Source organism: Mycteria americana, chromosome 7 (assembly GCF_035582795.1).
Source record: "Mycteria americana isolate JAX WOST 10 ecotype Jacksonville Zoo and Gardens chromosome 7, USCA_MyAme_1.0, whole genome shotgun sequence".
NCBI lineage: Eukaryota > Metazoa > Chordata > Aves > Ciconiiformes > Ciconiidae > Mycteria > Mycteria americana.
Window position 1 is genome coordinate 18,720,877 of NC_134371.1, and position 26,123 is coordinate 18,746,999.

General features: G+C 38.8%; 2 protein-coding genes across 9 annotated transcripts in view; one reads left to right on the top strand and one right to left on the bottom strand.

The window, feature by feature from the left end:
* FBXO36 (F-box protein 36) overlaps window positions 1–10,258 on the bottom strand; it is a 30,911-nt gene extending 20,653 nt beyond the window's left edge. Inside the window, exon 1 of the mRNA XM_075507282.1 lies at window positions 10,028–10,258. Within this exon, the coding sequence (XP_075363397.1) occupies window positions 10,028–10,123 (96 nt within the window). The 5' untranslated portion in view covers window positions 10,124–10,258. The remainder of the gene's footprint in view (window positions 1–10,027) is intronic.
* Window positions 10,259–10,284: 26 nt separating this feature from the next.
* The window catches only part of TRIP12 (thyroid hormone receptor interactor 12), an 83,476-nt gene continuing 67,637 nt past the window's right edge, over window positions 10,285–26,123 (top strand). For 5 of the 8 annotated variants that reach the window (XM_075507273.1, XM_075507278.1, XM_075507279.1 and 2 more), the window contains exon 1: window positions 10,285–10,698. The gene's annotated coding sequence lies outside the window, so the exon portion shown is untranslated. Of the gene's footprint in view, window positions 10,699–12,093; window positions 12,115–19,628; window positions 19,710–26,123 lie in introns of those variants that run through there. The other 3 variants (XM_075507276.1, XM_075507274.1, XM_075507275.1) reach the window with 3 other exon arrangements.

Sequence of the window (26,123 nt, forward strand, 5' to 3'; positions counted from 1 at the left end):
TTTCATTTGAAACCATTTCTTTTAGTTTCATCCCCCTTACTTCAGTTTCAAGGTTTCCTTGTTACAATTTCAGGTCTAGTCTATACTTTAAATGTCTTCTCCCCTTTTCTTTTCTTTTTTTTTTTCTTTCTTCATTAGAGTAAAAAAACCCAACAGAACAGTCAGACTCCCTGCTACGTGTATAAAAGTCCTAAAGTACAGCAATGTTAAAATGGAAAGTCCTTTTCTAGGGAATCTGCATCTTCTCTAGCAGGGTATGTGCATATATCTGGCAATCCTTTTTATTACAGATGAAGTCTTAGTTCAGCCATATCACTGCTCCCTTCTTGCATACTTATCATCCTGATTTGTATGTATCTGCAACCAGCCTAACGTAATATCTGCTGATAACTGTTTTCCTATATTCTTATGTGGTCAGCTCACTTTCAGCACTGACATCTCTTACTCTAAATTTTGATAAACATCTATTGCGCTGGCCCCTAAAATCTCATCACACTTTTTAAGAACAGACTAACACTCTCAATGTGTTTTTCAAAGTTCCCTTGCTGTCTATTTACAGCTTTAATTTCATCTGATCAAATGACAGGAACATGAAAGAATCCATCACATTGTGTGGGCATTCTGATATACTTGATTCCTACCCGTGTTTTCAGAAAAAGCTGTGGTGACAAGTATGCCCTCTTTCTCTATCAATTATCAACTCAGTACTACAGGTAGCATGCTCTCTGAAAAGTTTTTTTTCTTTCTGTTTCTTCAAACACTAGTTTTGTCCAGTCTGATTTTAATTACTTGTTTTACATTAAACTTAACACTTGTTACCTGGAGGTTTCAGTCTCATTGTAAAATGGGTAGGAAGGAACAACTGCACCATTCAGCTGTAGCACCAACTTAGTGAATGCTGAAGTCTATCCATTCATTACCAGCTATTGTGATAAATTGATGTGCATGTATATCAAAAACATACATTGCATTTTTTGTCACAAGTATCTGCTTGCTCTTCTGATGCTTTCCAGCTACACAGCTTCTCTTGCCTGCAATCCCCATCTGTTGTCATTCCTTTCACTCTGTTGTACACTATCATCCTGTTATGTTATTTAGAACTCCAGCTTCAGACACTCTTAGGCTTCTGCTTCTGCAGTATCATTTTGCCTTTTTCGACAAATGATTTTGATCATTTTACTGTGCACTAGCATTCTTTCTTCTAATTACTACACTTCTCCAGATAATTTGTCTAATTCAGATTTCATCCAACAAATGACATTTACACTGGTTGCACACAGTGCACAATTTTAATCTAATTTAGTGAAGTCCATCCAAAAGCTGCAGGCACTTTTACTGTGGTTTAATTTAGGCTTATTTCAGTTTAACACAAATTGATTTAGTTTATACCCAATCAAAATCAAGTAAAACTTTACAATAAGCATCCGTAAAGCAGTTTAGACCCGCTTTAGCAAGTTTGTTTAAAAACAAATTTTAAATTACACTGGTACATCTTTAGATAAGACCTTTCATAGTCTAGCACACCTTGAGGTAAAAATCTTGATCCTTTTCTAGCTTTGCCTTCCACTCGTCTTTCCTTCTTTCTTCCCTTGAACACATTACTGAGTGCATTTAATTGATTTTTGATAAATGAACAAAGTATAAATATATGACACACCTAGTCAAGTAAATGTATCTGATGGTTCTTCATTATGAATGCTGCTGTGTATGTGGAAAATGAAATAAGGAAAATTGCTCTTGGTTAATAAAGGCAACAGAAAAGAAGAAATAATTATTTTCCTAACTTGAGGCTGGAAGAAGGGAAACAAGACAATAGATAGGAACACAAACTTACCTTTGGTAACACAAAAGTAGAATTACTCCTGAGGTTTCCCAAGACAGAGAGCAACAGGGCTAAGGGCTGTACTACCTAAAGTAAGGCAAGTGAAGAATATAACCAAATCTTTCTCTGGAAGAGCAAGCACTGACAATAATGAACATGTAAACTGACGGTCAGGTACAGTAGGAAACATTTACTTAATTAAGCAGAAGATAGTGGTGATTGCTTACCTTGAGAAACTATTACACCTTCATGACCTGAAAATCATTCTTGGCAAGTAGAACTAGATCAAGCATGATACCTTTGAAGAAAGCCACAAATATTAAAGCCATGCATAAAACTTAAAATAAAATGGGAACTTAAACATTGCAATTCAGTGTGATACTGCTGTCTGTATACTAAAGACTAGTTACAAGTGGACAAAAAACAGCCCAGACAAAAGAAAAAAAATTAATCTTTAGGCTACCAGTGATACAGAAAACCAGATGAATAGCAAATAATAGTGAATTAACTAAAATTACTTTATTATCTTTAACATACCTTAATTTAAATTAATATGACAATATTTCAATGCATCTTCAAATAACAGCTCAACCACTATTGAAAAAGGAATTTTATAAGCCCACATGACAGTACTGAATTATCGTAGGCTGACAAACAACTGAACTTCACAAGTAATAAACACTTAAGGACTCAATATCAGTTATATCTCTAATGTCAAATTCATAAATGAATGTTTCACAGGGTTAAGCATTTAGTAATGATTGTGGGGAAAAAAACCAAAAAAACCCCAACAACCCAAAACCTGAGAGAATTGAGTCTTTTGGGAAGGGAAAAAAACACCACTTATATTGCTGTATGTGACGCCTTCTGCAGAGAAACCTTGATCCACCAATAAGGAAAGCCCTGAAATGCCAACACCACTAGTGCGACACATCACAAATTGCATTTCAGTTGTTAAAAGTCCAAATTTTCCTATGTCAGTTGGGTTCTTGTGCTGGATTACATCTTCAGTATTGCAGCATGACCAAAGAATTCCCAAATCTTCCCCAAAACCTTATGGATAAGATCTAGCAACAGCATACATCCAGAGGTGGTGCATTATGGAAGAAGTGAGAGATACTATCAGGCATCCAAACTATAACACAACATTACAACCTTGCTAAACCAACATATTTTAGCTTTGGACAGAAACACCCAACAACGATATTAATGTTTTTCCAATACAGCATTATTTCTCCAGAGAAGCTGTTCCCATTTTCCAAGCAGCTCTACTGTTTACTTAGATATCTAAATTAGAGACAGCGAAAAAGCAAAGGAGACTTCCCTATGTATTTTAGGCTTAGCAAACATTCTCCTGATAATAATTGCTTAATACTGTGTGATACAATTACCATGAAAGTGTTGAATTATTTTGAAAAGACACTTTTTCAGCATAACAGAGCATTTCCTGAGCTGGAACAAAATGGCTTCCTTCTCCTCAAGTCATCAAACTATGCTTGAAATGATTCTAATTTAAGACAACAACAACAAAAAGTTGCTAGTTTTATGCAATTAAAATCCTCTATGCAAATAGCTCATAATAAAACTATCATTTTTTTAAACCGCCTTTAGAGCAATTTGTGTGCTCTTTTGATTTGTTAAGAACTCAAATTCTCCGTTTGAAATGTCAGAGAAGAGACTTGAATAGAATTGGTCCAGCTAGGCAATAACTGGTATGGCACCCTTCAGGTTTCAAATGCAAATAAAATAGTATGACTTTGAAAAAGGTTCATGTCCCACAGATCTTTACTTAAAATCAGACTTGTCTTGCAAAAAATTGTTTCATATAACATGAAATTAATTTCAGCTTAATTACTATAATAACATCTGTTATTTTTTTCCCCAATCCATCTGGCTTAAGCACTTCAAATGGCATCTTCTGTCAATCAAATAGGTTATATATCAAGTGTCATCATTAAGACTTAAAAACAAGCCCAAGATACAAAGGCAACACTTAGTTAACTTTACAGTACCATTTCTCAAAATGGAGGAACTATTCTTGCAGGTTTCAATAGAGCCTGAAGGTACTCACAACTGAAGAACAACCAGCCCACAACTAGTAAAACAATCACTTATTGATGTCTCCTAAAATTGAAATTGTATTGACAATGAAAGATTTAAGTGCTGTAGGTTCAGAATTTTTACTTACAACTAAAAAAGCCAGAAAACAACTTTATTTTTGAAATGAAAACCATTAATTACAGGATCTTTTAAGAAAATATTGTAGTTCTCAGTATCCAAAATAATATGCTGTGCTCAGAATATATTGATTTAATCAGAAACTCATTGAAGATGTAGAAGTGAACACTAAACAATAGGAGCAATGATGGATAAAGAACAAGATCAGTCATCAGAACTGTTTGCCTATTTGTTCATCTAAATGTGTATGTAAAATACTTTTGTTAGAGAATCTAGTTGCTGATCTCTGACTAAACATACAATTCCGCAGTTACATATTTGATAAAATTCAGTTATCCTGACTGTTATATGAGCAGATCATATATGGAATATTGCACAGAACGACATTAGTTTTGTATACATATGATGCCTGCCTTTTATGGGTAAGTAGCTAAACATTTTACTAACATGACAAAATCCTCTGATTAGTGCAGCATTCATTAAATGGTGACAGATGCTAGTATTAATTACATGTTGAGTGGATCATTTTCCCATTACGTTTCTTTTGTTACCAGCCTCATCCTTCTAGTTATCAGCCTGTCCTATACACAGATTAAACACCAGACTCTCTTTTTTTTTTTTTTTTTTGGGGGGGGGTGTGTGTGTGTTTCTATATTCCTGGTTTGACCAAAATGAACGACCGACCTTTTCTACACTACCCCACCATATGGATTCCTCTCATGTGCTTTTCAAAACCTATACTTATCATCTGTTAGACAATTTATAGGATTTTATTTTGAAAAGTTATTTGTATGGCTATCTCAAATCATCTTATGTTTAATGTTGGAAGCCATATGATTTATTGCTTGCTTCGTACAAACAGATAATGTCTATTGTTGTTTGTGACAAACCTTGCCAAATTATAACTGCCATATCAAATATTAATTTGGCATTTCAAGAGTGATTGAAAAACATGTCCAGTGAAAGGTAGATGGAAAGGCATATATTAAACAAGTTACCATCCCTGATGTCAGTCTTGAGACAAAAAAGATTCCCATTCTATGTAATATTACACGCACTCACACAGAACAAAAACTATCCACTGTTCCCATGAATTCTAGCAGGATTCCTAGCACGTGTTTTATGGCCAAGCATGTTTTTCTATTTAGTATGTTTATCCTGACATGTACACCAACTTCTCCTCCATAACAACTCAAAGCACTCCTGGAGAAGAAAAAAAAAATAAAAATTGAGAACTACAAATAGCAAAGTCATTAATTTAGAAGTAATTTCTGCCATAAACCAAAAGGTTACAAATTGAAAGTTGACAGAGGAGAAGAAAGACATTGGAATAATAACGATCAAGGGATGATCAAGAGTCACTAATGTGATTTTGGGAGAGAAAGTTAAATACAATCCTAAAATTTAAATCACATAGAATTTTCCAGAAGACAACAGGGAAGTAATAATGCCTTTGCACACAGCACTAGTAAGACTTATTATTATTAAGAACAAAAGTTCTAATGGGAAGAAATGCAGTGAAAAGATACTAAAGTGACCAGGAAGTAGAGAGTCTGTTTCACAACTGGAGACTGTAAAAACAAAACAACCCTATCAAGAGGGCATATTTATTATATATATCTATATATAACATTTTTTATATATAAACACACACGTATACACATATATATAACATTGTTACCTACACATAAGGGCAATATTCAAGCTAAAAGATATCCACACACAAAATAAGCTGTAAATTAAGTCTGTATAACTGCATTTCTAACCATCAGAGAAGAGATGATCTGGAACAGTTGTTCTGTGTGAAGTAGCAAGGCAAAAAAAGTGTCACTACCTTTGAAACACATCAAGACCCATTTATGCTATGAAGATCTATTATGTGGCTGGATGAAACAGCAGGGACTAGGACTCAATGACCTGAAGAAATTTCTTTCGGTCTTATATTTCTGCAGTGGGACTAGTAGATGCCCACACAGGGGAAATATGTGGGATAGTTTCCCTGCATTTGTGAAGTTATGATTGGAGCCTTAAAAGAGCTACTTGAAAAAAAATTATTTTCACTGATGGTTCAAAAGATCTCTCCTTCTACACAATCCAACTGGTTGAATTGTATTCTGTGAATACTCACTTATGCATCTGAACCTCTATACAGTCTACTTTTAGAAGAGTTATTTGCAATGAGTTACAAGGCTCTCCCCTTCTTATGCTTCCTCCTTGAAGTAGCTTATGCAGAAACTAGTTGGTAATCTTCCCTTCCTAACTTCTCAATGGAAGTGCATGCTTGCTACCGAGTAGTCAATACCTTTGTTTATAAAGTCCTGATTAATGGCTCTAATTTTGAAATGTAATTGAATTTGTATCTGGATGGAAGCTGTCTCTTGCTGCAAAACGAAAAGTTACCATGGGGGTCTCCTTGTCACATTTTGGACACAAATACATCCACACAGACAAGTGGGTGTATTTCTAGCTATTTTGTTTTCAACTACTGTTGCATTTGATTGGTTAGAAGAGTTCAAAGTAGCCTCTGCTTTTGTCTGCTTCCAATATCTTGTTTGCCTGCAGCAGGCCCTGCTTTCCTTTTTCCAGGTGTCCTAGTTTCTCTAGATTTGAGTTAAACACAAACAAGCATGCTGAAGTACACCTTGCTATTATTATAACTGACAATACTGAAAGTAATAAATAAATGTTTTCCAATTTATTTTTGCAGTAATAAAATAATTCACATGCTTACAGCTGAGGATGTGTGCCCCTGTGGCATCACACCCTAGGTACTCTTTTTGTCTGTCTTGGCCTCTTTATTTGACTGTTGTCCTATACTTAGCTTCAGCAAAGTTCTTAGTGTATGCTTAACTCTGCTCTCAGAGACATCCTTTCTTTTAATTTACGGCAATTCCAGTTAATTTATTTTTAGTTATACAATATACAACAGTTTGGGCCTACTGTACTGATCTTGAGGCAGTAGCAGACTTCAAAAATACCTTCTGGAGAACATCCCTAACATATCAGGTTGCATGATGGAAGAAAGATGTCAATTCCCTAGAATGAGGGAAAAAGCTAAACAAAAGGCACAGACGTTTCACATGGCTTGTTTGAACACAAAGCCTGGTGCCATGGACTTGCTTTTCCCCCCAGATATGGCCTCCTTGTCCAACTAAATTTTTTGCCCTAACAGATTCTTAAGACCTTCTGTATTTGTATAGGATTTCTGGTTCTATGACAGTTTGACTTGATAGTCAGATGATACCTGGAAATCCTGGCCATGACCACACATACATGCACTATGGAGCTGTGTAAGACATGCCCAGTAAATTAATAACTTCATCCTGAAGGAGTTGAATTTACTGCTCATGTAAAGCCCAAGTAGACCATTCAAAGTAGGGCAACACTCACAGAAATATGGGAGCCTTCATACAAATCCACCATGCAGCCACAAACTCCCTTTTTGTTTTTAGAGAAAAACAATGGACTGTTTTGAAACCACTGACTTCGAAGAATGGGACTATTCAAAGTAGCAAATCTCAGCATTCATGTAACTATGTGCAAGGTTGGAGGCTTAGACTGTAAGGTCTTTCAGGCAATGACTATTATTTATTAAGAGACTGCAAAATAGCATACTGGGAATGTGAACCAACAACTAGGCCTCCTAGATGCTAACACAGTATGGCTAAATATATTTTACATGACACATAACTTGGCACATCAGTGAAGCGTATACCTTCAATTACTATTTTTGACACAGATCTCTTCTCAGGAGATTCCATAGCCTGCAGAAAGGCTAACTAGCATCCAGAAGTTTTACGTGTACAGCAGTTAAAGCTGCAGAGATTACTTATGTGAAATTAGTTGTTTTCAGCAATAGTGAATTCAAATGTGATTGAATCGGGAAGTTTTGCTGGAATCAGATATGTCAGCTTCAGAGGATATAGTGATATATTCAAACACGTATGTTCACTGCATCATACTCAAATGATCTTACCGTCGTAAAACCAAAATGCAGTTTTTCAAATAATCCAAACCAGTTCTTTTTCAATGACACTAACTTCCTGGTAATGCTTTTGTACAATAAACATTTACAGAATAATTTTAACTTACTTCCACTGACAGTTACAAAGCTTTTTGCACAGTTTATGTTAACTGACTTTGGTTTGTTTTAAGGATATATTTGAGCAGCTGAAAACAAAACCAAAAATAGATATCTGAAGTGTTTGACAGGAAACCGATATAAGAACCAAAAAACTGAAGATAATAATAATAAGAAACATCTTATTTTTATTATCTGAGTGCAAAAATGAATGGTAAAAACCCCACAACACTCAATTACATATTCCATGAACAAGCACAGCACTGATATGATTCCCATGAGGTCAATAGGACAGGCCCATTACAAAACTTCAGCTACAGAAAAGCATGTATGTCCCAGCTATTGTGCAGCACTGTAATTACTCTCAATTTTGGTGGAAGTCAAAGCTCCCTAAGGTTGCCTTGTCAGTTCTACCTTAAAAACATTTTTTGAGGAGAACGAAACCAAAACCCCTTCTGAAACTGCTAAAGACACTGGTGCGTTAAAAAAAAAATCTTGGCACCAGAGGGACCAAAAGAAGGAGCACATAATATACAGAACACAGATAATTTGGAATTGAAGCCGAACTTCAGTCTGTCACCTCCCCCTCCCTCTAATTTCTCAATTACAAACCTGACAATTCCCTCATACCTGGAAGAAAATACGTTCACTATTTTGGTTTACTTTGGGAAAACAAAACAAAAACTTCCTCCTCGTTTCAAACTATGTTTTTTTTCGTTCCGGTTAGACATTTTAAAAACTTTCACAGAAAATTTTTTTGAAACTTCACAACTTCTAAATTAGTATGTCCAGCCTGAGACAAGCATCTATGTTCATATCTTATACATACAAAGTCAACCCAGTCAAAAATAGGTCACAATGAAACAAAAATTATAGAAGATTTGCATTTTTATTTCACAACTTTACAAACTCATAATCAGATTTGTTAAATCTCATTTGTTTACTGTCAAATATTCCTCATCAATGATTACTATTATTCTGAAAAATATTCATATAGCACATTTTGCAGCATATTTAAAAAAAAAAGTTCAAAAAAATATCTTCCAGGATATTTAGCATTGCTTATTTCCCTGATCAGAAAACCAGTTATGTACATAGCCATAAGGCAGGACACCTAAGCATCTTCAGGCACCATATGGAAAATATACATAGTCTTCCCATTCCCAGATGGGCAGTTTAATTTTATTTTCCTGGAATGAGATGTTAGACTGTTGTTTCCCCCCAACTTAAGTCTACTTACTCAGAGTGCAGCTAAACTTGTCTTTCCTTAGGAGAAGTACTGTGATGTTACTTAAGGATTTGTTATTTATTTACTTTAGATGTTACTATCTCATTTATTTGTAAGGCATTTCTGAGAGTAGACTTAAGTTTGTTTTAAGGTTACAAAATCACAGATGTGTATATACTTTTTCCCAAGGCTACTAACTCACTGTTTTGAAGGATATTTTTTTCTTCCCTTCCTCTGGTCTCACCCAGAGCCCTTTCCCACAGGCTTGGGGTACTCTAGGTAGAATGAATCTCCCGCACACAGAGACTCCTCGTCCAGACGCACTTTCACCTATGCTAGGAAATAACCCTTTTTGGTAGCAAACCCTTGCCTGCTCCCCAGCTACTTACCGACACTACATCCCAAGGCTGCAGCAAAGCGTTCCCAGCCCTCAGGAGGCCAAACCAGCAGCGCTTACTGGTGACGCCTCGCGGGTCGCTACCTGGCGGCGTTAATAGGCGACCCCCGCCCTTCCCCGGCAAGGCGCTGCGAGCCCCTCCGTTCCTCACCAGCCCTTCCCCAAGGACGGCCCCTCACTAAAGCCGCTGCTGCCTCAGGAGCCGGGGGCAGGCCCCAGCTGCCTTCCTTCCCCGGCGGAGGAAGAAGCGGCGACCAGGAGGAGGGGAAGGGAACTGCGGGGCAGACGCCGCTCCCCGCCCGCGGGCAGCCCGGCACCCACCTCCCGCCGGGTGACGAGCAGCTGACAGAAGTCCTTGCTGGGGGCCGGGGCCTGCCCGTGCGTCTCGAACACTTCCTCCCCCAGCAGCGACGCCATTTTGGGACGCTGGAAGGCGGTGTCTATGGCAACCAGGAAGAGGCGGACATCACGCGGGGTCACCGAGAGCCCAGCCCCCTCTTAAAGGAGCAGGGCCGGTAGTAACGCGGTGGCCGGGCAGGGTCTTCGCCCCCGCCGCCGGCAGAGCCTCGCTACCCCGCTGGCTCCACTCCCCTTCTGCGCCCCCCGCCCGCACCCGAGGGGAGACACTCGTGCGGACCCAGGGGTGACGACCCCGGCGGAGGGATACTGACCGCCCAACGCCGACCCCGCCGAGCGCAGGGAGCGGGGCGCGCACACGGCCGCAGCGGGGGCTGCGTGGGGGGCGGCAGCCGGGGCAGGGGCCGCCCGTCGGTCCAGGGGGAGCGCAGGCCCCGGCGGGACCCCGGTGCCGGGAGAAAGTAGTCCCCCAGCCTCCCCCTCGCGCCGCTGGAAGGGGTTCGGCGGCGGAGGCAGCGGACGAGGCGCTGCTCGGTGCTGCGGCTTCAGCTGATAATTGAAGGGAAGAGAGGCGGCTGCTGCCGGGAGGAGGGGAGGCACGGAGTGTCTGCGGAGGCCGCATCGGGACAAACTAGGTACCCAGGGCCCCTCCGCTCTTTCAGGGGGCGCCGGGGAGGCGGGCGCGGGGCGGTGTGGTGCTGGGCCCCTTGGCAGCCTCCAGGCCGGGCGGCTGGGCCTGTTGTGTCATCCCCGGCATTAGCCGAGCTGCCCTTCCCGGCGGCCCGGGGCAGGGGGAGGGGAGCAGCGCCATCCCGGAGCATTGTTGCGGTTGGGGGGGCGGGGGGGAGATGGGGACGACACGACGCCGCGCTGGTGAGTGTGTGGGGGGGGGCCTGGAGGTGTGTAATGAAGCGAGGGGAGGGAGCCCTCGCTGAGGCGGGAGGGGGTGGAAATGGAGCTGACAAAATGGCCAGGCAGTCACCGGAGCCCGCTCTGGGGACATCCCCTCTCCCCCCGGCGCCGGGTAGGGCTGCTGCCCGCCGTCTCGCCTCGCCCGGGCTGCCAGGCGTGTGGGGGGAGTGCGGCCTCCCCTCTTCGGGTCCTGCGTAGCTGCTGATACAAAAGGGCAGTGTCAGTGTTGACACTGCCGTACCGATTTGTATGCCCTTCCCCGTCTTCTCCCTCCCCCACTCCGGTTGGCCCCCTTTTCCCTCATGGCTCTTTCTTTCTTCTTTTTTTTTTTTTTTTTTTTTGAAGGAGCTATCGAATATCTTAAAGGAGAAAATAGCAACTCCTCTTTCTTTCCCCCCTGCCCGGCTCGATAAAAATGCTAAATAATCGGCCGACGTCCATATTTCACAAGCTTTTGGGGCGGGGGGGGGGGGGAGGAAGAAGGTGGGAAGAGAATGGAGGCGTCTGTAGGGTCGGAGTTACAGTGCTGGCTACCCACAAGAGGGGTTATTTTCGCAGATAATGTTTTAGAGCTGATGTTTTTGTTGCTTTCAGTCAAGAAGCAAGTTGCCTGGTCCTCGCGTTTGCTTGCATAATGCGTCGTACTTGGAGGCTGATCAAACGCTGGGTTCTGCCTTTCCTGCCTGGCTCTTCCTCCTTCCCCGGCGGGCTGGGGGGGCTGGGGAGTGGGAGAAGTTTTGAGGTGCTGGTAGCACTGACGCCAACCGCCTCCTGGTTACCGCTCTGGTTATCTGGGGCTGGGAAACAAACCGATACCGGGGCTTTCGCCAGACCTGTAGGCCCGTCTTCCTGCTGTTCAACTTTTTTATTGTTCCCCCTTCCCCCCCCTTCCTAGTGCACTGGCTCTCTCGACAGCCAGGGGTTTTCACAGAACGGGAGTCCGAAAGTCTAGACTGTGAACCGGAAAATAATAGGGGAAAGAATGGAAAGTTATGTCAAGGGCTTTGGGGGAAAAACATCGACGTATCGAACAAAGGTCCTGCCTGTATTGGAGAGAGAGGCCTACATGTGAGGCCTGATTGTGTCGCATTTACACACGGGGAAGAAATGAGTGCTTGGTACTGGCCTAAATTTATTCTGTAAGTCTGGCATGCAACTTGGGAACATTTTTAGAGTGTGTGCAGTTTGTTTTGAGGGTGGTTTTATTATGTGTAGCAATCCAATAATAATTTTAATTTGAAATATTTTTTTTCCAAAAGACTGTTTAGTTTTTTTCTTTCTGCCTTGTTCAGCAGAAATAATATTGATCCAGAGGTTCTAAGACCATAACACAAAACTTTACTTAAACGTGATAGCTTCCACAGTTTATGTATTGTGTGTGTGTTATGAATATTGAGCTTCCTGGTGCTTTAAAGGCTGTCAGAAAGAGGAGTTGAGTAGTTAGCACCTGACAAATATGAAGTACATCCTTCATAATGAGAAAGAAAAGGAATTCTAATGACTTAAATTTAAATTAATTTTACAAGCTTTTCTTAGGGGAACTGTCACTGTGGATATACTTTCTTTGTAAGACTTTAAAAGCTAGCAAGCATTGCTGTGATTACTTCTGTTTATCTCTGGTATATTTTCTTCTTTCCAGTTCTCTCTCTCTTTTCCCTCCCACCCTCAAGACTAGACTTCTAATTGTACAGGGTTTTTTTTTTTGGTATTTGATTTCTTCTCAAACAGATTTGTGAGGCTTTTAAGTTTTTCATTACGCTAAAAGTTTTTTAATATATTTTATTTTTTATATATATATATAAATATGCATAATGGACATGAAACCAGTACTTGAAAATTAACTGTATGCTTTTCTATTGTTTGGTAACCTATGTAATAAATATTTATAGGAATGAAATGTATTTGTGAAAATATTAGTATTTCAGTTTTTGCAGCTAGTATTTTGACAATTAATGTTATATTTGAACTAAGAAGTTTAAAAGCAGTGTTCTGGTGAGTAAATACTGTAAGTAAGACTTCTAGTTTTCAGAAACTTCCATGTTTTTAACTTGTAATGGTTTCTGTATTTGTAAAATGTAGCTGATTGTGAATGGCTTGGTTAGGTATATACACTGTTTTTGATCTTAAAATAGAAGAGTATTTTTAGTTTTTATTGTTTGGTGTATCCTGTTGTTGTGGTAGAAATATAGGTAATCTGGTTTTGGTGTGTGGTTTTTTTTTTTTTTTTACACTCCTAGGGTCTGTCTGAAAAAATTGGGAGTAGTAAGCTTGAATTTAAACTTTAAGTCTGAATGTTTTTCAGTCTCCAGATGGCTCCATAGGTAGGAGCCTAAACAGGTCTTAGCTGTTAGCAGAAAAATTGTAGGTCATCCACAGTGTGGCATTACTACTTATTAATATAGCAGATCTACTTCAGTAGGAGTGCCGACCTGTTGAGTAAGAGGCTTATGAAAATGGAGTCTTTTGATGTCTTGCAAAAAAAGTTCTTCAGGCCAAAGTGACCATTAGGGAAACAAACGTGTATCTTACCAGTAAATGAATAATCAGAACTGTCATTCTTGATCAAGAATCATGCACAAATTCATTTTTTATTTTGCTTCTTATATTGCACTTTGACTGTTTGTCTTCAAACACAGAATGCAAATACTATAGAAAAAAATTGTAATGAAAACTTGTTCTTATAAAATCATTCCTAAATTTGAGGTCCAAAGCTATAGGCAACAAAGACACTGTAGTCTTTCTGCAGCGGTTTAGCAAAAACGTAAAAAAGTTGACTTTCATGTCATGAATGAAACCATGATGAATTTTTGTGTGGGTTCTTACAGCACTGATAAGTACAGTTATTTACTTTGAGACAATCCAGGAAGGTAACTTGACTAAATTCCTTTTGTTTCTATGCAATGAAGCTGAAGCATGAGTAGGAAAGTTACTGGTTGACTAACCTACATGTTTGTACTTAATTTGCAGCGTAAGGGAATCTCAGAACTATCGGTGTTAATTTTATATTTATAGGCCATGCTATATTTTCTAACAAGCTAATTAGTAAGCATCATGTAGAACATTTCTGATCACAGGTCTGTCTTCTGTCACACTAAGACTAAATTATTGTGACAAAATATAATCAAATCTTGAAGTTGTACAACATGGTGTACTATCATATTGTCAAAAACTTAACCTGGAATGCTTCTGGGATCTGTCATTGGCCTGTTGGATGATCTGTGTCCTGTTCATCACCTGTCAAATTAGTAACACTCCCTATAAAACACTTTGTGGACTCTATGACATTTTTAATAGTGGAAACTCTTCATCAAACTGTCACTGCCCCATTCAGTACTGACTCTGAAGGTAATAGTACATCTGAATGTTTTGGTAGGGTAACAGGTTACCTTTGGGTCAGTGGGTTTATTTTTCTGAAGTAGTAGTACTTACTTTGACTTTGCTCTTAATATTTTAATCTATATATAGTATCATAGTAGATTTATGGCAGTATATGAACCAACTTCTTGCTGAGCATTTTCATAGCTAAGTTTTAATTTGGGACATGAGGCTGGTAACTACAAAACAAAGTCACATCAACTCCTTTTTTCCCCTCCTGATTTTTTTCAATTTACATGAAATAATGTGTTTCTCAAGGAGCAGAACTATTTTCAGACTTCTCACTGGTGATCAAGTATGACAACATGCTGGTATGTAGCTGCTTGTTTCAGGATGTCTTTTTTAAGAAAATGATTAACTTTGAAACATGAACTCAGCAATCTTCTGTAAGTAGAAAATTTCTAGCTACACATGATATCAAGTGTACAGTCAGTGTGAAAGACAGCACGAAGTCAACTAGCTTCTCTGCTGCAAGCTTTCAGATACCAGTGATGGTTACTTTAGTGCAAAGGTTAGTTTTGAAGAGCAATTGTTCTCCTAATCCTGCCATGTGATAAAAATTTTCTCATCAAGTTGGTAGAATCGAACTGTGTAAATATGCAGTCATGTTCTCCTTTAATTCTGTCTGGCAGCCGGGGTTTGAGCACACATAACCAATCTGTTTACTCTCACTGTCTATAATAAGGCTTGTCTTGCAATGTACTGACTGTTGCCAGTCTTACTTGACTCATGAACATACTCAGTACAAATATGGCAGAAAACTGCCATGTAGAAGAGCAATAGATACTCAACTTCTGAATTGAAGACTTTTTTGTATTGGAAAAACTGGAAAAGTTAGGTGTATATCAACAGAGTTAATCACAGTGATCTAATACTGGACTTCAATATTAAAGATGCATGAGAAGTGCTAGCAATGATGTTCAAGCCATAGCTGCCTTTGGTGGCTCCAAAAAAGCCTCTCTTGTCATGATTCATAGAGTAAGCCAGTTTGGAAAGGACCTCTGGAGGTCACTTGGCCCTGCTCACCACTTGACTTTGTCTACTCTTTAATAAATAGTTCTTCATTGGTCACTGTACTGATCTAATAGCTCCATCTTCTTGAGTGATAGGAAAGGAATAAAACGAACAAACCTACAAAGGTATGTGTGGAGAGGAAACTGGAAGGAGTCTATGATGTGTAGCAGTACAATGCTGTGTTACGGAGCAGGGGGAAATCACAGTTTCAGTGTTTTCTGAATGGATTGGTCTGCTTTGTGATGGTGTCCACAATAAAGTGCGCATGCTGAACTGCAAAGATTTGACTTTCTTAAAAGGTATGAAAGGGCCTGAGTCATCTCTTGGAATGTGAACCTTGAGTTGTAGGGAGCAATTTGGTATTTCAAAATGGAAGCTGGGGTCCCTGGTGCTTCTTGAAGAAGGAGGGGCTTTTAAGATCTGAAAGGCAGGTATATTTCATGTTTATACTTCTTTCAGAGTAACTTGTTACTGACAATCCTTGTTTTATTGCATAACATCAAAATAAGTAAACTTAGTGTAAAGAAGGGCAACTATTTGCTAGACTGCTGTGAGGGTGGAAATGAAAGAATACAAATATGTTCTTTATTTTCTGATGCACATGTGTTATTTGCAGACGAAGGTGTTAAACTTTCAGAAGGCTGTCTAGTCATGAGACAAGCATTAGACTCAATACTAGCAATGTGCATCTCCTTCAGATTTGTGGCTGACTACTGTTGTGTGTTTAAAGCATGGTTAATATCAATTGTTAATGCAGAGCATTAACTATAATGAAGAATTTTCACTTTGATTGATTTTTAGCGGTAGTTCCGAAAGGTAAAACGATTAGGAAAAATAGGCATGGGACAAACCTTCATAGGTCATCTAGTACGTGCTTATGCTCCAAAGTAACTAGGTCTAGTCTTATGCTATCTTTGCTTTTAGAAAGCATGCATGCTGTTTTGTTCTCTCTCATCTTTCTCCATGTCTAACATCTGTCATGTTTGCCTTGCTGTGAGCTTGTTATGGTTTGTCTTAGCCACTCTGGGTAGGAGAAATGATCTTCTCTGTACTGTGGGCTTTTATGTGCTTGAAGTCTGTTCTGTACCTCCTCTCTTAGTCCAAGACTGCTTAGATGTAAAAGTAGAAGTACAGGTAAATAAGTGTGGAAACCAAATATACATTTTTATGTAGTATCTTCTAAGTTGAAAACATTAATTTTTCAGGAGCAATATAAATGAGTTGAGGCACCAAAAAAGGAAAGATGTAAACAATGCATAGTAACACTAGTGATGGTGGACTTCAACATCCCCCATGCCTGCCTCCCTCCTTCCTTCCTCCTGCCCCAAAGAAAAGGGAAAAGAAAAACACACGCACATATGCACACACACTCCCCCTCCCAAACAATCAAGGGACTTGTGTTAAATGTCTTTGATGCTGGTATAATGATTAGATGCTTACTTTAACTCCTGGAGTTAGTGAGGAGAACCTGCCTTTACATCATACCTTTGTGGAATATGAATCTGTGGTAGATGTCTATTTTTGGACAAGATAATATTGTAAGATGTGGTTGACATCAGGGCTAAAAGATGGCATCTTATCCATGTTAATAAGGTTCTGTATCTTCTAATGTCAAACCCCTTATGTAATTAGCTTATTCAGTATAGAGAGTGTCCCTTCCTGGAAGGTGTGTGCAATGTAACTGAATCTTCTGATCACAGGTGAGATGTGGCTATGCATTTAAAGAGAGCTAACGAAGAAAGTAACTGAAGGTGGATATTAATTGGCTGTATGCTGAATGCAAACTTGAAACTCTTCCTAGAGAGTGAATGTTCTTTTCATCTTTATTTTGCGGATATACTCCACTATAATCAAGTTGCTGATTGGGAACTGTAATTTCTTTTTAAAACTTCACTTGTTTTGACTTTTGTGTTTGTTTCAGGTATAATAGCTTAATGAACTCATCCATCATAAAGGGATGAGGGAAAGGTGAGAAATCGCTGACTTGAACAAGAGCATGCAGACAGTCATAGTCTGTGTGAATAAGCCTGAGTGAATAGCACCTGAGAAGAAGCTGCACAGCTAGGTGGCTAGGTTTCAGATCTTTAAGTAACACCAGTAATCAAAATAAATGGATTCAAGTAATGGAAGGGGCAGGAATACCATTGGTATACATAAAAATGCAACTTGATTTGAAGTTAATTAGAAAACTTCTGGAGAAAACACCATTTCAACTGTGTCTCATATAAAGTGATGGAAGCTGCATAACTTTGGCAAACTTTAAGCCAGGATTCCAAGTGTTAAAAGTTGTGCTTTAAAGATCTGCTACAGTCTATTTCACAATGTCTTTCATGTTTATGTAATGACAATGCGTGCTGCCATATCTTACTCTGGTAGTATTCTGCCTGATTTATTTAGCAGGTAGCTTTCTACAATAAAACACTGGTAATAAAAATGAAGGCCTGCATTATAGCATAAGATTATGGATTAAAGAAGCTGGTTTCATTCCCTTACTCAGTTCCAAAAAGCTTGGCAGAAGAACCAATATATTTCTTTGCCAAAAATAAGATAGCAAATATGCTTTCTTCAAATTTCTTGTATGACAACTTTTAAGTTGATATAGTTCTACTGCATACTCTTTATTTCTCATTTACCTCAAGTATTTGTAGACTTGCAACTGAATGTAGCCATGTTTTATACTAGACTCTTGACAACAGGACTCCAGCTCAAAACTTTCATCAGCACTTTGTAATTATAATAGGAAGAAGTATTAAAAGAAATGCCATTGCACACCTCAATCTTCAAATTTAAATACTCCATGGAGAGAGTGGAAACTGAGCTCTCGTCAGGTTAACTGTGAAGAGGAAAGATGAATTTTGTGGAATGTAGTATGTGAAGGAATGGTACCGCTTAAATGCTTTTCATTAATGTTCAAATACTCAAGCACTATGGTCACAGTAGTAAGGATGGGAATTTTTTTCCTTTTTAATAGCTTAGGGTTTCTTGACATACTGCTGAAACTGAACTGGAGTTGGAACAGAATGGGCATGGAAGATTGACTTAGCTGTGCTGTATGTAGATGAACTCAAGTAAGCTAGAACCTGAGACTGAATATTTGGAAACTTGAGGTAAATACAAATGTAGTAATGAGTTAATTTTTGAATGCTTAAAATAAATGTAAATTTGCCTATGAGACTCCACTGAAGTGACAAGCAAAGTAATCTCAATCTGTCACTTTCAAAATACACTGCAATGAACACACTTGTTGCTATACTTTATTGCTTCCAGAGGTTGTCTGGAGTAAAGTATTCCCTGGGTGCATCAGGCTTTTTTTCCTCTGTCACAGACTTGGCCAAAAGCTGTTAAAACTATTCTTGTAGTTTTAAATAAACTAGATTCCTATTAGGTAACTTAAGTCGATGGAGAAACTTAATGTAGTTGTACCATCTGTTTTTTTTAAAACTCTTTACTTAGTGTATTTTGTTCAGATGAAGTCTGAGTTTCTATCAAATTGAGATCTTGCACTTAAATTCGAACTATGCTTCCTGCTGGCAACACCTGTAGTGTCACCAGAGCCACTTTGTCAACTCCTCTGACCTGTTCTTAGCGGTCTGACTGTTCTAAACTACTATTGCCTCTGTTTATGGTATCTGTTTCATTGTTGCAGTTTCATGGCCACTTGAAATTACTGGAGACCCTATTAGCTCTCACCTGTGGTATTAATGCAATTAATTTTAATCTTATTTTAGTGGTGTTGGACCATTTTAAAAACTTAGTTAGAAGTAAGCCAAGTAGGTTGCTGTGCACTGCAAAATTGCTTAATGTGTTTTTATCTAAAAGCTGTTCCCCTTCAACTAAGAAATGGTTTCTTCAGATTTTTAAATTTGCAATATTTGTTTTCCTTCAACAAAACTATGCCAGGCTACTTGGAAAGTCAGCTCAGTAAAATGGCCAATCAAAACTAGATAGCAGGTGATATTGTTAATTGATCTAACAGTTAAATTAGTATTTTTCTCTCTCTGTTCTGTAACCCATTCTGAAATATCAGTTGTCTTGAATGTTAATAACTCAGTTACAGAATCTCTATGCTTTCATGGCGTTCCTGTGTTTTTGTCTGCTAGTTCTACATGGAGCTCTTTCAAAAAAATCAAGTAGCTGGTTTGGTTTTCTGAATGTATCAACTCTGGCATATTTCCCATCCATCCATTCCCCCCCCCCCGCCCCCCCCCCCCCCCCCCCCCCGCGCACACACATTTGAGAGATATCAAACGTGAACATATGGCCACAGAGTGACACAGCAATAGAAGGATCAAGCTGGATAAACAACCTCTGCATAGAATAATCCTATCCAAAAGTGTGGTGTATGGTTTGTGGTTTTTTATTTTTAAATCTTAGAACTTGCTGCTTACTGCAATAACTTGCTTTGTGGAGAGCTATCTTCTGCTTCTGCCCCTCCTTCCCAGCAGAAGGTGTGGGGACAAGTTTTCTTTCCTTGGTCACAACAGAGATTGTGGTAGGTACCATGGGACAGGACAAGAAAAGCTTCACAAACTGCAGATAATACAGGTTTGCTTCCTTGCAGTGCCTTCTCTGACTTCTTTTACTTTCTGAGAAAGAATGGGTGCTCCAGTTAACAAGAATGGTGCTCCAGTTACTTCCTTAGCAAAAAGATCAAAGTGGGGGTATTAGCCTTTTCTAGGAACTGAGCCTTTAAAGTACTTTTTGTACCTGAGTGTCTCAGTCCTGAGCAACATGAGCATCTCATCTTTCTGTTGTTTGGCCTAGTAGAACAACAGAACTTGGTATTTGTCAGTTGTCTGTAAGGACAGTGAAGTACTGCTATCTAGGAATAAGCTTAGTGAGAGACCTCATAATGTCAAAATTGTAATCCGCTAATATTGTTGGTACATCACTTAAATCTCTAAGTTGGAACCATCTAAAAAGCAGCTAAGTGCATGCATTGGTTTTGTTTTCATACTTGTTTTTTTTTTAACTCTTCAGTTCTCCTGGGAGATTCTTTCAGCATGTCATTTCTTAAAATTTAAGATCATCTAATTTCCAGCCTGAAAGTTTCTCATAACTGTTTTGCCTGCTAACTGTATCAATGATGTCCTCTCATTTTCAGTAATTTTCTTCTCTTGGTGTTTTACCCTTGGCGCTTACAGAAAGCATTTATAACCTTCTTGTTGCCAGGCTAAATAATACAGGCTTTATTAGTCACCTCCTGTAAGAGCACTTTTCTGTTCTTTCAACTGGAATTCATCTCTCTTGACCAAGGCCAACTGTGATGGGATACAGTATTCCAGATAAATACTTTTGGTACAAAAGCACTGGAGAATTCTCAGTTACTCTGTAATGGTACATATAGCTAAGCAGTGGTTCCTCCTCCACACACACGTGCGGCCCCCCCCCCCCCCCCCCCCAGTATCACTCTGAGTAGCTGGAACATGTAGTCACTAATGCTTATGTCAACTGACAAGGGCTTGGCTTATAGCAAAACGTGTTGTTTTTAGTACTGAGGTATAGGATCTCCATGCTGCTTGGTATTATTGTACTTCATAGTATTGGAAGTGTCTCATTAGTATAATTTACTGTTCCATATTTTTGATGCATACTTACGTATTTTGGGGAAGGGAAGGAGGAGAGGAAAGGGAACTTCTAAATTTTGATAGTTTTGGAAAAAATGGGAGTTTTGAGGGAACAGCTCTGCCTTTAGATAACCATATCACCTGGGTAGTTATGTTGAAATAAGTAAGGCTATAACAATAATAAAGCTTTCATCTTATTTCATCGTTTCCTTCTATGGGTAATAGTCTGTTCATCATTACAAATACTTTCTGCTAAACTCATATGGTGATGTATTCTATTTGGATGCTACTTAGCAGCAATTTGTTCTTTAAATAGTCTTGGATTTAACAAAACAGAAAGAAGATAATGAATGACCTCTCTTCTATAAGCCTGAAAATAGTAGCAGGTGTCCTGAGTTCTGCCATCAAAAAAATCTTTCAATTCTGGGATTTACTAATTTCCTGTCATTACTGAATTAGGGTTTCAAGATTTAATTCCATGACAAGTTTAACTTTATTGCCTGCCTTCAAGTGTTACAAATGTTTAAGCACCCATAGCTTACAGAAACTGTAATTTCCAACTGTTTTTCTCAACATTGGGCCTCTGACTGCTCGTTCATGTAGCTGTGAATATTTTAAGTCCAGCTATGCCTAAAAGATGGAAGCACTTCAGACAAAAATACTGTTGCTGTAGTGTGTTTGCTGTAACACAGCTTTGGAACTGACGGGTGGAAAGCTGTAGTTTAATAGTTGTCATCAAGAGTACTTGTACTCTTGCTAAACCGTGGTTCAGTTAGAATGACTATCTACATATATTCATACAGTAAACGAATACAATTTCATGGCACTACTGACATAGTGAAGGAAGATATGTGGTCCTGTGGAAAAGTATTTGAAAGAACCAGTCTTAAATCTTAGTTTCTCAGGAAAGGAGAGGGCCTATTGCTGGAAATACTGTCAACGCTAATGGGATCTCTTTTTAAATAGTAGTTTGGTTTTTATTTTTTTGTTTTTTAAAGCAAAGGGACAATTCTTCCTTACTGTGTTTTTGGATCGCTTTTGATTGGAGTACTTTAAATGCCTGACTTTTAGCCTAAAATATCTAGTTGCCAGCTAAAGGCTAACAGGAGGAGAAAAAACAAAAGTGCAAAAGTATGTATAAGTGTTCAGTTTCTATACCACTGACTCTAGCTGTATTGTCATAAATGTTATAGCTATACCATGAAAGGTAGTTGCTCCCACAGGGATCTCCATGCTTAGTTCCCTTAAGGGAAGGTGTTCTAAAGATGTTAACCTGGCACGCTTAACCTTTGAACAGCTGAGGCAAGGAATTCAAGGACCCAGAGTTTTGTGCCCATTGACTCATGAATGCTGCTCTGAGATCACTGAGTGTGACAAGTAGAGAAGATGTAAACTACTGTATTTCCTCTGATTCTCAGATAGCTTATGTGAGATGTACCTGAGTTGGGCCTTGTAAGCCCCTATCTTTGCTTTATGTGTATTATCTAACTTGTTAAAAAAGCCTACTTGAGAAGAGTTTGGTCTTTCTGTTGACAATATCAAAAGTAGAAAGTGACTAGTGCAAGTCCAGACCTGTGGCAGCTAGAAGCAGAAACTCAACCTATAGTAGAATATAGTGATTTAAATGTAATAAGTTTTTAGTTAAGTCAAGGTGCATTCAGAATCAAGGTAGTTTGTTACTACCTAATATTCCAGGTTACGGCAACAAACTGGAGTTGCCCCTACTCTTGCCGTGTGTTTGCTGTGTTGTTGGGAAGGTTGGTGGCCCAGCTTTGAGGCGGGAAGAATTTTAAAATACACATTTGTGACTGGCTATCACTTAAGCTGCTTTGTTCTTTATACTTGCATAGACTGGAGTAGCATTTGGGGTGGAATAGTGGAGGAGAAGCTGATCTAATTTCAGGTTGCTTCAGCAGAATTTGAAAGCTTTTGCTGGTGACAGTTGGTGATAGTTTAAAAAGTGTCAGGTTTTAAATTGTCTGTATAAACTTGTACAGATGCAATTATCTATATTTTTGACCATCTCCTGAAGTTTGATGTGCTGAATTCTGACATGAAAATGGCCTGCACAGGCATTAGAGTGAAACTAATAATTGTACTCTATCCCTGCACCTTCTGAGGTATTTGTGTAAGAGAAGGGGCTTGAAATAATGACATGCTGAAAGGTAGGAACTTTGGATAGATATATGTAGTAGTTGGAAACTACCTTCTACCAGGTACACAAGACTTTTCTCTTAGTTTTTGGATTAGAGGAACTAACTTTCCTTTCTAATTTATTTAGATGACCTTACTCACTAGGATGAAAGTGATTTCACCAAGAAATCTAGTTGGGTTTTTAACTTCTATCGGTACTGTGGTACTCTTTGGAATATATAGTGGAGTTCAGCTGAAAAACTGCATGGTGTAGACTGATAGCTCTAATGCCCTGAAGACTGTCTTGTTTAGGTTTTCTGTCCTTAGTCTGTACTGTAACTTTAGTGGTAAGTTAAATCTTTTATGAAGAGTATAAGGAAGTGTAATTGCTATAAAACTTAGAGTTAATGTGTTTGGCTTGGAATGTGTCATACTTGAATATGTACAGAATGTTTATGCTGTCATTTTAATTAGAAAAGTGTCCATTATAAAACGCACGCTGGTATACCACATCTGAAATGTTTTTCTTGAAAATAAAAAAAGCACCCCTGAAACTTTCAGGCTTTTATCATGCAGCTGTTTAATGTAATAAATATTGTTGTATTAGTATATGCTAATGGCATATGCTGTCCTTGATATTTGAAACTATAACACCAGACTGCTGATTTGAAAATTCAATGTTTGAAGCTTTATACACTCCACTTTCTAATTAGTCCAAATAGACATTTAATAAGAAATAGTTGAAACTATTTCTTAACAGATACTGCAAGTCTGGTGAGCAATGTTTTCAAACTAACTTCCGGTTCTGTGGAAGAAGTTTGCTGGACAGATCAGGCTGTGTTCAAATTGCAGTACACAGTATCTATGTCCCAAAACTGTTCTGCCAGGGGAGCCTTTAAATACAAAGAAAACACACAAATAAAGCTTGAAAAGCATAGAAGAAAGGCCCAAAGTTAGTACAATTAATTTGGCATCTTTGGTAGCTAATGGGGGTTGGAGGTGCTAGGAAGTAATTGATGGGAGAAAAGATTTATTTCAAAGACTTGAAGTGGGGAAGGTAGAGGTAGTAAAGATACTGTGATTACTGGAACACTTCATTACTCATTAATCATATGTGGGATGGGGAGGTGCATGCTCCTAGCTGAGTATCTTTGATTAACAAAACAGATGTAGGATTAAGAGAGGCTGCAGCCTTTATGAAATACCTAGATTTTGCATTTGATACGATAAGATGCTGTGCAGAGGGGGGAGGAAGGAAGAAACCATGCTCAATTCTGGGCCTACAGGTATTTTCCTCTTCCTTCACAAGCCTGTCTACTTCATTTTCTTTCTTTAATCTTTCCCTGAAGCCACTGCATTCCCTGTGTGTTTTTTACTTGGGTGTTGTAGAGAGAGTTGTTCTGTCTTGCATAGTGATGAAGCTGTCCTCTCCAGTTAAATATCCTTTTGTTTGTCTTGTCTCCCTTACTAGTGCGTTTTACTATACGGCTTTAAATAGTAAAGAGGATAACATGCAGAATAGTTCTGAAGCTATATGAGTGTCTTGTGGATATTTTTTAAAGAAAAACAACAAAAAGACAAGACACCTTGCATAGGAGTTAAGTGAAGTTTGCTTCCAATTCAGTGTCATCTTAATGGTATGGGATTTTTTTAATGTTTGCAAAAAGGTATTTCAGGAGCGTAGCAAGATGGATGCATAGCTTTGCTCTAAAGATTTCTATCTTTGATGTACACACAAAGTACTTAAAACAAACACTGTCTTCCTTTCCTCTCTTCCTCACCATATTCTCTTCCAATACTAGACAAGACCAGAATCAGTATGTGGTGTTTGGGGGTGACAGGTTGTAGGTTTGCTTGTAAGGCATAGTTAAGCATTAGTGTAGGATAAAAGGTCACCCGTATTGGAGTCAACTCCTGAGTATTCTGATTGGGTCACAGAGCAAATTGCAAGAGCAAAGGCTTAGCAAATCAACTATTGTAATATCTGGTTCTTAATAATTTTGGTCCTAAGATCAAGCTATAGAAAGCCTACAGCTCTGCTTATTCTAAGTATCTTGGAGCTGTGGAGAAACTCTTGTTCTGATATGTGTTCTGTATTACCCGTAGTCTGCAAGTCCTTTCAGTACATCAGAGAGCAGTAGTTTAGCTGGGAGGTAACAAAAAGCATTGAGCAGATTTAGGCAGCATCTATTGGAACACTTCCTTGCCAGGAAATAAGTAGCTTTTCTTCCAACTCTGAAATGACTATCAGCAAGGAATTCAGGCTTTGGCAAACCTGACCATGATATGAACCTCAGGAAAAATACCTTATTAGTGTCAACTTGTTAATATACCGAACTATAAAATATGGGGCATAGTTACAGTTGTTGCTCGTGCAAGGAAAGTGTGTGGGTAGCCTGGGAGAGAGGAAGCAAGAGTTATTGGTGAGGTAAAGCAGGAAAAAAAGGTCTGGTGGTACTTGCACATGACGGAAGGAAGAGAGGAATTTGTGGCAAACTCTTTTGTCTGTATTAAAATTTGTGATGGTGAGTTCTTGTTCAGCTTAAAATTAAGGCTAGGTCTGGCATCCTGCTAAAAAGCATTTGAAAGAGCTCTAATATTTAGATTTGCTCAAGTTCAGCATCTTAACTCTATTTGGGTTCTTGGGACACTCATTTGCCATTCCTGTACTCTGTCATCCCCATGTACAATGCCTTGTTCCCACAAACTCGTTTTATTTGTTGAATATTGAAAAGGTGCATATGTGCAGAGTGCATTAGGCAGTCTCATCAATGAAGTGTGCCATAAAATTGTTTAATTCTTACATAAATCTTGGTACTCTGGCTTTTGACAACTTTTTCCATGACTGTAAAGGTTGGAACCTTCCTAAAATGCAGTTGTGGAAGCTAATATTTTATGTTCTTCTGTGTAGTTACCATGAAATAATAGCTGTGAGCACTGTAAAGTCCTGATCCTATCAATGATAGGATCAGCTTAGACAGCTTAATCCTTAGTGTTTAACAGGTGTTTCTTTGGGTGTGACTTCCTTTTGTTCAGCTTTACACAAAACTCTTCTGTTT